This window comes from Hyposmocoma kahamanoa, unplaced genomic scaffold, assembly GCF_003589595.1.
Source record: "Hyposmocoma kahamanoa isolate Upper Pololo Valley unplaced genomic scaffold, ASM358959v1 100021, whole genome shotgun sequence".
Taxonomy (NCBI): Eukaryota; Metazoa; Arthropoda; class Insecta; order Lepidoptera; family Cosmopterigidae; genus Hyposmocoma; species Hyposmocoma kahamanoa.
This window is the reverse complement of record NW_020653200.1, coordinates 4,242,573-4,257,217: the sequence shown is the minus strand read 5'-3', so window position 1 is coordinate 4,257,217 and position 14,645 is coordinate 4,242,573. Positions and strand designations below refer to the sequence as shown.

At 33.6% G+C, this 14,645-nt stretch overlaps 2 protein-coding genes across 2 annotated transcripts; one reads left to right on the top strand and one right to left on the bottom strand.

Annotated features, from left to right (window-relative positions):
- The first annotated feature begins 777 nt into the window (after positions 1 to 777).
- Positions 778 to 4,697, top strand: LOC113237958 (ras-related protein Rab-21). Its single transcript, XM_026474709.1, has 4 exons — positions 778 to 1,117; positions 1,922 to 2,089; positions 2,176 to 2,294; positions 2,754 to 4,697. The coding sequence occupies exons 1-4, from the start codon at positions 968 to 970 to the stop codon at positions 2,962 to 2,964; spliced, it is 648 nt and encodes a 215-aa protein (XP_026330494.1). The 5' UTR covers positions 778 to 967; the 3' UTR covers positions 2,965 to 4,697.
- A 955-nt stretch (positions 4,698 to 5,652) lies between these two features.
- LOC113237363 (ATPase family AAA domain-containing protein 3A homolog) lies at positions 5,653 to 11,163 on the bottom strand. The gene is made up of 10 exons (XM_026473825.1): positions 10,871 to 11,163; positions 10,223 to 10,377; positions 9,999 to 10,111; positions 9,356 to 9,562; positions 8,393 to 8,550; positions 7,947 to 8,206; positions 7,749 to 7,872; positions 7,382 to 7,673; positions 7,104 to 7,302; positions 5,653 to 6,962 (listed from the first exon to the last, which is right to left on the bottom strand). The coding sequence occupies exons 1-10, from the start codon at positions 11,058 to 11,060 to the stop codon at positions 6,762 to 6,764; spliced, it is 1,899 nt and encodes a 632-aa protein (XP_026329610.1). The 5' UTR covers positions 11,061 to 11,163; the 3' UTR covers positions 5,653 to 6,761.
- Between the last annotated feature and the right edge of the window lie 3,482 nt (positions 11,164 to 14,645).

Sequence of the window (14,645 nt, the reverse complement as noted above, 5' to 3'; positions counted from 1 at the left end):
TCATGCGAATGCTACCGGTGAAGGAGGTAGTTTATAATGTAATGCTCAAAAACTAATGTTTACAAGCGAATGCTCGCAGGTGAGGGAGCGCCCTTACATAAAACAATGGCAAAACGAGAAGTAATCGCACGTAATTATTTAATAAAAAATTATATAATTCTAATGAATTTTATTGTAAAAAACACAAAAAAAATATTTATTCATATTTTAGGATAAATACCCAGTAAAAACGGGTATTTATTGGATATTTATCGGGTAAAAACTTTATTTTTTTCCATCCTCTAAGATAAAACCATCTCGGTTTGAAATAGTCTCTATGGATACGATTCGCTCTGGACCTTTTGGAGGGAAAAGTGTCGTTTTTATTTTGACTTTCAATTATTTTGTGAAATCTAGTTTAAAGTGGAATAGGATAGTGCTATTGTGCCTTAATGGAAGATTAAAACGCGAAATTATACGAATCTTGAACTAAAATACCCGTATCGGCCCGTTTTAAGGAATCCCGAGTCAATCCAAGCACGCCGCCTCAAATTGCCTATCCTCTTTGTGGCGGCCATATTTACAGAGACATAATTAAACTTCATGTTTAGGCTGTTGGCTTTGCCAAAGCCTTAATAAATTTAAAAAAAAAATCTCTATGGATACAATCGTATCTATTTTTTGTCTATGAGTAATCTTGTTGCTCATTTGCTCATTGTCAACTTCGATTTCATACTTACATCGATTGCAAATTGGTTTTTCACAATTAACTCATTCTACAAGCTTTATAAATGCACGTTTTAGGACTTTTAAGATAATAACAAATATTGCTTTGTTCAAAAATAATAATTGCGCTGTAAATACTGTATCAAAGCGGTCCTATAAGCGTTATGTGAATCCAACATCAGCTGTTTTATGTTTTGACTCCACGCATCAAAGAAATAGGCAAATCATATTTTCTACGCATTCATAGTGGTGCTTCGTAAATATGACAAATATGAGTGCTGCTGCTGCGGGCCCCAACGCTACATACAATTTCAAAGTTGTCCTGTTGGGCGAGGGGTGTGTCGGAAAAACTTCTTTGTTACTGCGTTATATTGAAGATAAATTCAACGACAAGCATCTGACCACATTACAGGTACAGCAAAGACTTTGTTATCTTATCTATTGGACATAAAGCGTAAAAAACCTATATATATAGTTCTTGTAGTGTTAAAAATTTCTTTGTTTTCACTTTGATGATGTTAGGCCTTGTGCAGGGTACAAATAGCGATACGTATATAATAAATGCTATAATTTAAACAATATGCCCACTATTGGTACCAATTACCTGGTCTCAAACTTAAGAATTCGCTGTATTTATAATACAGCGAATTCTTAAGTTAGAAGAAGAATTCATACTTGGGCACCGTCTAGAACACCCAGACCAGAACCAATAAAGAAAAATTCACTTGCCAAATTGGTCTTCCCAATAATTGAAACTTTTGAAACCACTGGGCCCCTCGAAATCATCAAATATTATATCGTACAATGTACACAATGTTATCATCAACACTGCTATATCTAATTTGTCACTTTTTGATATAATTTGTTTGGGAACCAGATCTGTAGATTGTTAGTAAATTATAAAATATTGACATGTATCTACACAATACAAACAGCAACACAAAAACAATTAAACATTAAGAACACTATGTTACTACCAATGGGTGAAAGTCGGCTGTTGGGCTTTTCCTCCTGCGCTTAAGTCTGTATGCACTTCCACAAACATGCTTTAGATGTTTCAGAAGCATGGCAGCCCCAGCAACACCCAGAATGTGTTGTTGTATTGAAAATTAATCTTAATAACATATAGTTCAATTTTTTATAGTGCTTTACACATTAATTCATAATTGTTCAACTATGTAGGATTACATTATTTATCAAAATATTGTGATTTTAGGCAACATTCCTAAACAAGAAAATAAACATAAATGGCAAGCGTATCAATCTGGCAATATGGGATACAGCTGGCCAGGAAAAGTTTCATGCTCTTGGGCCCATATACTACAGAAACTCGAATGGGGCTATTCTGGTGTATGACATCACTGATGAAGATTCCTTTGGAAAGGTAAATGTAGCTGCATTTATGATTTGTGAGTAACATTGGTAAGCTATTTATAGGGTATTTTGATTTTGTAAACATTTCTTTCACAGGTAAAAAATTGGGTAAAAGAGCTAAGAAAAATGTTGGGATCAGAAATAGTGCTTATTATTGCTGGAAATAAGATTGACTTGGAACATGAACGGACAGTACCACTTGAAGAAGCAGAGAGGTAATTAACTTGCAGTAATATACACACATTTGTTTATTCTCTTGGAAATAGAACAGTTAAAAGGTATAGACATATATACAGTAAGTAACATATGATTAAAGAGGCGCCACATGTGGAACAAAAGGTAGGAGAAATTGGGAAGATGAAGGCAGCCTGCAGGGCAGGAGTGCCTAACACGCCAAATAGATCACAACAAAATAACTGCTCATAGTTCATGGACCAATCGCATGTTGCAAAAGTAATTATAAAAAACAATTATGTGCAATGTAAATAGATTAAATTTTGTACCAATTTTAACCACTTAACATCAGGTGGAGTGGAGTCATTTGCCTGTCATGTATAAAAAAAAAAAAAAAAAAAAATTACTTTATATAATTACTTAATAGTTATTAATAAATAAATCACTATAATATTGTACAGTACGGAACAGTGTTTTACAATGTCAATGTTTGTTTACAGTTATGCTAACATGGTTGGAGCAAAACACTTCTATACATCGGCTAAACTAAATCAAGGAGTGGAAGAGCTATTCTTAGAGTTGACCCAAGAAATGGTTGAACGGTTTGAACAAAACTCTCAAACTGATTTAAATAGAACACAGAGAGTACTAGTTGTCGACGATGAGGCTCCTGTACAGTCCTCATGCTGTACAGGCTCGAAGACCAACTAAAATGTATGGATAAATGCATTGCATTGTGATGGCTGTACAGTAAATGTAGTTAGATATATTGCTTAAACTGACCTTGTAGAAAGTTACAACTGATTAGTTTACTTCAAATTTTGAAATAAAATCCTTTTCTTGTCTTAAATAAGTTTGTGAGTTTTATAAGTTACATAAAGCTGTGTGGTCAACTTGAGATACTTAAATTATATTATATACCAATATACATACTTAATGAAATAATGATAAATAATAACCAGCAAAGTTATTTCTGAATTAGATTACAACTATTATTAAAAGTGGTTAAGTAAAATGTTAATATTATGCTATTAGCGAAGTTCTTCATATAACACCAATTGCCTATGTAAATAACGTACTTGTCATATGCTTAAAATGTATTCATATGTGTTAGCGCTTTGATATCATTTTCTATGATGTTCAGCCAAAGATATAAAGGTTACGCTCAAGGATGCAAAAATGAAATCTTGTCTACTTATAGGTTGCCTTATATGAGCTTTACCTAAGTTTTATGCAGGGTAGTGGTAATTTTTATGCTCATTTAAAAAATAATTTGGATATTTGTATTGATGAACATGTAAATACATAATATTTTATATTATATAATATCCAAATCATGACAACTGGAGTGTTCTCCAGGGTATGAGAAACGCGAATATCTGTTGTTATATCGACAGCATAACATGTAAGGTAAAGGCATATTTCAATGAGTTACTTGAAGACGTGCACAGGTGGTTTGTTTGATAAAGTAGTTTCTTACACATGACCAGTCTAATAAGCAAGCGATCATAGCCTAGACACTTGCCTCCTATATACAGGGAAGGGTTTACTCCCATCGGGAAGTCTGCTACTTAGGAATCTTCGAATCCAATGAATTTAGGTTTGTTGGTTATCTCTCGCTTGAACGATGAAAGGATACACCATGATACATCGTGAAGAAATCTGCATCTTCAAATATAGACAATGCTTGATTATAATGACAAAATATCATATTGAAGTTCTTCCGCAATATTGATGTTAATTGGTTTCAAAGTTGTTTGGTTATGTGCTGATGAACACATGACCAAACAACTTAATTCATCAATCAACTTATTTCAAATATAATGTTATGGGACATGCTACAAATTCAAATGTATGTTATATTTTATATAATAAATAAATGGATAGGCTCAACATGTGACTACTTATTATAAATAATCCAATAAACAATTTTAGTCTTGTGTATGTAAGGTTTCTTAATACATATGTGACTGACATACTAATTAGTCACCTGCACTCTTATTTAGTTAGGCAGAGTGCTAAAAAATAGAATATAATATTAGACATAAATTCAGCTATTGTTTATAATTGTAATCAATTGTTTTCATGTAAGTTGGCCTTGTGCATATTCAAGATTTGTAGCTTCACTCATTATTATTATTTTTTATTGACCATTGGCTATAGAACCGTCAGCTAAAAAGGTAACAAATTATTAGATACTCCTAAAAATAAATTCATGTCAAAAATGTAACTCTTGAAAATGTACTGTAGTTTCAGTCAGTTTATTTGTTTCCGGTAACAAACTTTTGAATAGGTGTCACGGTATGACATCTAGGGACAACTTCGAACGGAATTGCAGATCTGGGGGTCTACTCTCGATCTCCGTCTGACGTCCCTTCGAAACAAGTAGTGCCAAATAAGCAATACTTGACCAAATGAAAAGACGCGTGATGCGAATGAAACTTCATACTGGATACTTGTCTTTTAATTATGTCGAATATTACTTATTTGACAGTAAATGTTTCGGACGGAGATGGAGAGTAGCCCCTCAGGGTGCGACTTGTGCGAGAGCGACATCTCTAAACGAGAATAACAGTATCTCGCGCTTTATGACGCTCTCGCTCAAGTCGCCCTGTCGTGCTAGCCCTACAGGAAAAAATACACAGCCAATAAGCAAAAAGCTATCAGGATTTGATTTTTAATACGTTGATTTCTATACAGTCAAAGGGACAAAAGATGTAACACTTGCATTCCAAGACATCCACTGCAACAAGCAACTAAAAATAAATTTATGAACAAATGTAACGCTTTAAACTACAAATGTATTATTTATTTATCTAATAGATGTTTAATATAATAATAATATTGTCTTATTTTTGATGAAATTGCATTACATACAGTTTCCTAAAACTTTGCTGCAGATTACCGAGAGGATGATTCTTAGATTTAAATTTAACAAGCTTGAAACGGGGGAAGAGTGCGGACATAATGCTATGACTGGTTGTTGTAAATTTACGCTTAAGCGTTAAGTTATAGTTGAAACAGACTTAAATTTTTTATCATTATTAGTTACATATATACTCAACTCTATAAATGGATAAATTAGTATATCTAACACCTTCATGTTATTATCAAACGATCAATCAATCTTCAAAAACAACGAATAGGAGTACATTTTCAAACCAGGTATTACTGCTTTTAGCACGGCGATTATCTTCACTTGGTTGGTGGATGTGGTTCATTCGATTTTGTAACTCGAATGAAAAGTTATAGCTAAGAGAGATTGGTTCAATAGAAACTTGGGCTGACCAAAATATTGCAATAAAAGAAAAAAATCAATGTCTGTTTGGTGTGCTCAGTGGCAGGATATAACTTGGTAGACTTAAATTTCACAACAACGGTGGCCCAACGGTTGATACTGTGGGTGCTGGTGAGAAGGCCCCGGGTTCGATTCCCGGTAGGATCAAATTGGGAAATCAAGTTTTCTAAATTGGTTCTGGGTGTTCTGGGAACTGCCCCAAAGTGAACTCCGTTGCTCTGGTACTCATACTACAGGGAATTCCCTAGTTTGAGACCAGGCGTTTAGTGGTTGTCTGACACATTGTTATTATAAGCGACTTAGAAGGTAAATAAAACAATATATTGTGTTAACAATTCTCTAATAAAAACTACATGCAATAATATAACAGTAACGTTATTGACAATTTACAGTGTAAAATCAGTTGGTGACATTGTGATTTGAAACAAATTCAAATCTTTTACACGTCATGCTTTGCTTAGATCAAAGGATGTCCTGAATAGTCCTTTTGATGCAAGTCGAACAAATAAATGTAACACGTAAAATTCGAATTATTTTTCACATCCTTTCCAGCATACACACATAGCTTGCAATCACTATTACATAACTTTAACAATCGCTAATAGATTTATACAATGAAAAAGAAAACCAAGCCAAATAGCTCGATTTAACTTTTTACTTTAAAAGCAGTTTGGTCTCATTAGTAAAAACCTACCATTCTACCCCGTAACATAGTTTAAGAAAAATAGTCGACTAAACTATTCTTAACGATAGTGGAAGCTTTGTAGCTTACTTCACTTTAAATTAAAGACCTACATTTATATATGTGATACAAAAATCTGTAAAACGTTTAGTCTGACCATTTATTGAAAAAGCATATAAATATTTTGCAAATAATTTCTAATTTGTATAAAACCACTATCTACTATTAGGTATAATTCTTTATAAAGGAATGCAAGTACAGACTAAAGGCAGTGTAACCGAATTTTAATAATGCAGTCTGATTATATAACACCGACTATGACACTTTCTTCATTAGTCTTAGCGACAGTCTACGCAATATTGCCATGTCATTTTCAGTCAAGGATATATATTTTTTTGTTGTGGAAACTTTGAGGTCAACTATGTATTTATGTTTCGTATCACAGTTAATTTTAATTGCATCACTTTTGAAGCTTACGGATGGTAGATCTGATTTTTTGTCTAGATCGCAATTAGTTTTGACGCAGTGTCACTTTTCCATGTCTATTTCTTTTGCAGTTCCCTTTTTCTTTTGCTTTGTCTCTGTTTTCATGTTGGTATTACTGGCAACTGGTGAAATTTCAATTATTTTAGGTCTCTGCAGATCTGATTCTGTTTGGTCTAGGGGTGGCAAATCTAGCAAGTAAGGCATCATGCTGCGTGACTTCTCTTCTGCTGATAGCCATTCCATCTGAAATCAAACCAAAATGAGATAAGTTCATGTCCAGCAGATAGCATATTGTTAGTCAACTTCAAGCAGCAACTAATCAACTTTCAATGTTTTACAGTAACATTTGTAAAATTTACTGATACATAAGTAGTCTTTATTTACCTTCTGACGATGATCCTTGATAGCATCGTCGCAAATTTCAATACACATATTTTCAGTGAGACGACCGTCATCAGAGGCATAAGCGGCGGCTTGCCAGGCAACGCCCAACTTAGACAAAGCTCGACCAGACATACCAGCTGTCCTATGGGCCAAATTTATGCACAAAGCTCCGTAGTCAAACTGATCCACACTGAGACGCCTGAAAACAAGAACATATCAACGTGAAACATTTTCTACATTGAATTAATCAATTTTTATAATGTGTGGTTATTATTTACCTTTTTCCTTCAGTTGCAGGTTGCAGAACAAACTTGTCAAAGTAAAGACGAATCAAACGCTCGCGCTCTTCGAACCCTGGCAAGCCAAATTCTATCATCTTGTCAAGTCGATCATTGATAGCAGAGTCGAACTGTTGTGGGGTGTTCGAAGCTAGCACCAACATGATGCGGGTACTTTGGTCTGAGGTGCGATAGAGGAACGCGTTGAGAGCAGCTCTTAGATGCTCGCTGATTCTCTCTGATGACCGCTTCCGCAGGAAAGCGTCAGCCTCGTCAATAAAAAGGAGTACACCTACAACAATAGCCTTGTAATAAGAAACATTTAAAACTTTTCTATTCAAATAATAATTTCGACCTTCATTTATACCTCTTCTGCTTGTATTTGCCCAGTCAAATACTTTGTGGATAGCTGCTACTGCATCTTTGCCCATAGGTGCGACATCGCCTCCCGTTAAAATTGCATAGTCCATTCCAGAATGCTTAGCTAATTTCTATGAACAAATTAAAACAAAATTGAAATAGACCACAAGACATGGAACGATAATAATGTGTGCTATTAGTTTACCTTTGAAAACAGGGTTTTACCAGTTCCAGGTGGTCCATACATGAGCAAGTTCCTATAAAAACCTTTGTTGATGCGAGTATTTTTAGTCGCTATGGCTATGTCTCGTAATCTTTTTTCCAGGATGGGTGACAATACTACCCCAGCCAATGCGTCAGATGGCTTCTTGAAGCTGCTTATTGCTTTCGAAAATGTTAGTATGGGATGTTTAACCGCTTCAAGTAAAGAAAATCTCGAAGTTTCATTCACAAGTGTGGGTTTTCCTGAAAAATAATAGTATGATTACAATGTTTAATCTTGAAAAGTATTCTATTTCAGCAAGCAGAAATCTTGTTTAAATTTAATGTATTTCTAATTGTCTTTTTGTCAGTATATCAAAGCAAAACTTGAGAGTGTATTCACTTAATAGTTATTTACAACTTGACTTCACTTGTATTACAATGTCATACCAATTCGAGCTTCGATAAAACGGGCAGTGACCGACGTGGCACCCTTAGCTGTGTAAACACCTAATGCCAGTAGAGACAAGCCACCCGCAGCTGCTAGAGTTTTGTCCCAGTCTGTAACTAGTGCATTAAGTCCCATTCCTATTACAGTGCCTGCTGTCCTGCATTAAAAACACGAAATATATTGGTAAATATTTAATTCCTCACGAGTTTCCGGGATTTTGTGACTTTATATCAACATGTTTTCTATAAAAATATATAATACATATTGGGGCATTTCACTAAAATTCCAATGATGATCCTCTCTGTAATTAAAAAATTCTTCTTTAAAAAAATCTTACAAAAAGGTAAATGTTATTATGTGCTACATAAAAAACATAATAAAATTCGGGGTTAACTAAGGGTTTACAATTAAAATTTAAAAAATGTGGCTATTCAATAAAATTTTGGCCAAAAAGTTATGTTATTTTCTTTTATCCAGTAACTCATCCCAAAAATCCAAGGCAAGGGAATCAGATTTTTGCTTCCCAGAAAGGATACTTTCTGCCAAACAATGTGATGAAGAAAACAAGTCAATACAAAACTATGTCATAAAGAAAATGAGTGGAATTGAAAGTTCATTTGCCACAATAGAAAGAACAGTGCAATAAAAGGTTGAGAGAATCATAGTGCTAAAATTCATCCTCTGAGGAAATTGCTCATGAATTTTAAGTACCCAATATTGTTTTTAGTACAAAATTTTGGATATTATTAATCATAGTACATGCGACCTTATTATTTCGCGGAGAAGCGACTTTTTAAGAGTTTGTGCCAGCGCGCAAATATCACAAAATTATATGTAACAAAAAATAGTTTACCATAAAAGAAGTTTTCTAACATATCATATCAAAATAGAACTATATGCAGAAATTGCTAGCAATAAAGCAAAGACAAGAAAATTACACTATGAAACTAGTGCAAACATACTTGATACTCTCCAAAATAGTGGTTCTATTTTCAGCAGCTTTCACTCTGATCTGTTCCAAATTAATGTCTCGGTTGTCCCGATCTGCTTTAGCACGAGCCCTGGCTTCCGCCTCAATAGACTTGAGCTTGTTTTTCTCACGGAGCTCCATTTCATGTTCAATAGTAGCTCGACGCAAAGCCTCCTGTTTGGCCACACTCTCTTCTTGCCTAGACAAACAAAAATTGTTTACAATTGCAGACTACTACTACTAACCGCAGGAACAGTAACCAGTGAAGAAAAATCAGCTGACAAAATGTTTACTCTAGGTCAGCTCTTCATTGTCTAATTTTTAAATCAATTTGAAATTCAGAATGTCTATTCTACATTATTGAAAACCCACTCTGAACTTGAAAAATTAAATGCTGAAAGTGTTTTAAAAATATGCATTTTGAAACCCTTTTTGTGTTTAATTTTGAAACACTACTCCTTTTCTCCATTTGATTTGATATTTTATTATGAACATCTGACCGACTTTCAAGCATGACAGTTAAGCCCCAGAAACAAACACCAGTAGTCATAAATGTTGTGATTCTATCTTGTGATTTTACTCATCCATTATATTAGAGTCGAGAAAAAGCAAGTCAACAATTCAGGAGTACTTACTTTCTCAAAATTTCTTCTTGAGATTTTTGTTGTTGTAGCAGCTGGTCTTCATAGCGTTTCTTAGCTAGTTGATCTTGATATTGAGCGCGCATTTGATGCTGTTTTGTTTCTTCCTGAAGGATGATAATGATTAATTCTATTATAGCTAATAACCAATATCTACATAAAACATATTTTGGACAAAATTAATGTGACTTAATAATTACCAATTAATTAAAGATTACCTGAAGTGTTTTGCGTCTCTCTTCATAGTCAACTTTCTTCTGTTCTACTTTGGACTGTTCTATGGCTGCCTCATACTCCTTAATCTTAGCAAGCTGCTCTTGCTGCCGTGTGCTCTCCTGAAGTTTACTGAGCTCCAGGGCTTCTTTAGCATGGCCTGGTATAAATTTTATCGTTATTATGAAGTTACTATTATTTCTTTTTAAACCTTTTTATATATTACGAAATATATGAAGGAAAATTTCATAACTCTCTGAGGACATTTTAAATCACAACCTTATTCAGCACACTATGAATGTGGAGTAGACGGTTGTGTAAATACAAAAACGGTTTAGATGCTGGGTCTCAGAGGAGACCAAGACCAGCAATGGGTTGTAGCATATGTATAGTGTCAGAAAATAATAAAAAAAGTGTACCTAGTACATGATATTACTCTTGAGATAATGTACATTTTATACAAAAGCACCTACAGCATGTAATAAAAAATCTACATCATATGCAAAACCATAAAAACCGAGGAGAGATAAAGTTGATTAGCTAAGATCGCTCTTATCAGAAGAGAATCAAGTCACAATGTGCGGTTTAGGTTATGCGGTCGCATTATGCAATACTATGAAACGTGTTTGGTTGCTGGTTTATTGACTACATACGTGATCTCTCCAGCTCCTTAGCGGCCTGGGCGGCTCTCTCGAGCGCAGTGGAGTCAAACCGATAAGCTTCCATGGTCTTCTTCTCAGCTTTAGTCAAACCTGAAGTAGCAGGCGCACCGCCACTCTCAGCCGGAGGTTCATCAGAAGGCGGCTGGGGAGGTTTCGTACTGTACCCAAATAACCAAGACATGTTTGTGAATGGTAACCTAATTCATAAAACGATCTTTGAACACGTAAATATAAACTATTTCTAATAATAACGCAAACTTTCAGAACCCTCTGCCAAAGGGTAAGGATCCATAGATAAGTAAGAGAAGTAATTCCAAGATCGACCATAGACCATGAAGCGTTGTCCAAGTGCTTTGAAAATGGAACGCATAAGGCCACTGCCATCTATACGTTATTATTATTAATAATTATTTGTGAATTTGTGTTACAGTCAATTCGGGTAACTTTGAACATTTTTTGCGTTTTTCTAATAATTTCAAATTTAATTATGTTTCTTAACAATTACTTTATTAACTGAATAGTGTTCTTTTAAGCCCTTTTTTCGTTCTTATAGAAGGAATTTAGTAATTATTCAACAAAACTGTTCTAGATTTGCTCCAAAAGTCACATTCAAAGTTGCCTTGAATTTTGGGTAACTTTGAATAAGATTAGCCTTCGATATGGAAACCGTATATTTTCTAGATATTTTACAGTTTGTATAAGATTATACGACATATTCATATTTTTTAGATGTGAATCTGTCCAAATATTCCTGACAGTGCGTTCAAAAACGACATTTGACTTGGTATTGCCATAATAAAACGAGACGAACTAATTTAATTGAAATGAAAAACTTGTTTTTTTTTTTAGATTTTTTAATTAATGCGAATAAAAATGAAAATTTTCTGTTTAATAATAAATTCTACGCTTATTTAGCTATCAAACGAGATCAAAATGAATAACCTATAACAATTATTTTAGGCAAAGCAAATACATAACAAAAATCTATTCACCCCACTCCTTGAATAAAATGTCGTCATCAATATAAATACGGCCGCCTTTTCTAGATAGCTGTTGCTCTTTTATAATATTCACAATATCGGCTTTATTAACTTGACATGTCTCAACGTTAGAGGGCCAAGACCAACCTCCTAAAAAGTATTTTTGGAGCACTGAGACAGTAATTTCCAAAGGAGTAACTTTTAGAACTCTCCCTAGAAACAGACTACTCTCTTCTCTAAAAACACAGTCAAACACATTCAAAGTTACCCAAATTTCTCTGTTTGGTAACGTCGTCAAAATCTAATTCGTTTTACGCGTAAATACAAAACCAAATTTAATTATTCTTTAAAAAAGCGATATATAAACCTCTACTTAAGTGTGGAAACCAAAACTTACCAGTCAATATTCAGATTTATATATTTAATTCCGATTCTAAAACTGAGCAACAAATCACACCAAACTACTTTCGCCAAGAAAAAACCGCGAAAGTTTAAAAAAATACAATTTAACATTACTTTTTTCTTTCATAACTTTCGTTTAACAATTTTGTTCCGATTTACACAGTTTCAATACTAAAAATAAAAGATTGCCATATATAAAATAAATTTTTAAATCTTTTACGCAACTACGTTCAAAGTTACACCACGATTCAAAGTTACCCGAATTGACTGTACTAATACATAAAAGAAATTTTCCACTAAGCAGCTAATCGCTAGCGGCTGATTCGCACGCGTTCCTATTTATTCAAATTAGTCATATACCATACCAAATAACGCAGCCGCGACTCGGATGTTTTTGTTTGAATTAAATTAAACAAGACTTAACGATAATATGAAACACCAGAACAATATTGTAAGTGCGACTATCATTTTTGCATTTCAAAGTAACACAATAAGGCATTTTTCAACGATTTTCGAGATTTTTACTATTGTATTTCTTGTTCTGTAGTGGCGACTGCAAAATAATATACATCTCAACCAGTCACGCGCGACTCGAGGATGTATCCAAAATATATGTACCTATTTGTTTACTTATTGATAATAAGTATAGACATATTATTCTTCGAATACAGATGCAGGCGTCTGTCGATATTAAAACTAGCCGCTGCGATCGCTCGTGACAAGACACTTTAGTTATTTTCCATAAATCTAATAGTTAACAACCAATGAAATAATATGATTAATTTTCGTAGACGCTTAATATTTTCCTTACTATCACTACTGTTATATCGAGTAAATTGCGCTCTATGTAGGAGCAATGACAGAAAAAAAATTAAACCAGACAACTTTTTTTATGAAACGTAATGAAATACTTGAATATAACATATGATTGTCATGATTAAAGGGAATCACTTGCAAAACACATTTAATCGGCGATATCCGATGCAGGTTTTACATTAATGGTAACATTTAATGACAAAATTGACGTAACACATGTCCTATCAAAGTAGCAACATACAAAAGGATAAGTTAATGACATGTTAAATGCTTAAACATTGGAAAATAAATAAAAGTGTAGCTCCCATGACTGACTAGACATTGGCAAAATTCTAAAAGAGAAGCCATTCTTCTTTTTAAAAATAGAATAGAATAGAAGTTAATGACAGTTTCACAAAAGCTCGCAGAAGTAAGGAATCTAACCTGTCCTGTGATCTTACATACATAATCGTTTTCCTCTCCTTGCCAAAAATGCAGCTCATTAATTTGCTACATGCTTTGTATAAAATTAAATATGTAGTACTATTAATAGTGGATAGATGGCAGCACATATTGCCCATAATGTAAAGGCGAAGTTATTTTTTCCTCTAACAGTTTTTTCTTTTTTTGGCTCCTCGCAAATAGTGTATGAGCCCCCGACAATAATGTATATATTTATATTTTTGTAGTTTTAACCTCATTTCAAATAAAGCTAACCTCACGGGTGAGAAATAATGTTCGTCGAAATAAATTATCTTGGATTACTTAGCAGCATATATTCAATGTACTCTGTGCTTAGCTGTACCAGCAGTATCAACATACCCTTATAGATATGTAACTCGAGGTAACGAATGTACTGCCATCTAGTGGGCATTTCATGAACTAAAGCTACACCACAATATATGTAAATTTATAGGTAGTACCTATAAACCTGCATGGTACCTAGCTCCTACAAGTTTTTATGATATTTTAATAAATTATTGTTTTCAAGGCTACAAAAACCTTGAAAACAATAGTTTATGCAATTTTCACATAAATGGGAACAAAGGAAAGGAAAATAAGTATCGTTCATCATATACATTTTTATTTATTTTAATGTAATTTATGTTTTACATAATAATTTATGAGCTGCAACTTTCATTTCATCACTTTCATCCCAAAAAGTTTCCTAATAGCAGGTAATTAATTTCCTGGCACCATTTATTAATAAACAATAAAATTGTTTTTTTAAGCATTAATTTTATCAAAATGCTCTTGTGACTAGGACAAGTTACAAAATTGAAATTCATGTGCATTGTAACTATGACTTCTAAATAGTCATATTTTTTTTTGTATTACATTTAGTTTTTAAAACATCTGTCACTATATTCTCCACTATGAAAAAATATGCGAACGCCTCACGACTTGGGTAACAAAACCAAGTTTTTGATTCGTCATACTCTTTTATTTTGATGTATTGATGAAAATCTTTCATCTGCTCTGATTCCAAATCTTGTTTGCAAGTTTGACAATCCTTATACACTTTGTTTTATAAAAGATATATTAAGCACCCACTGCAGTATGATACTGCTGCGCACTTTTCTTTTTTT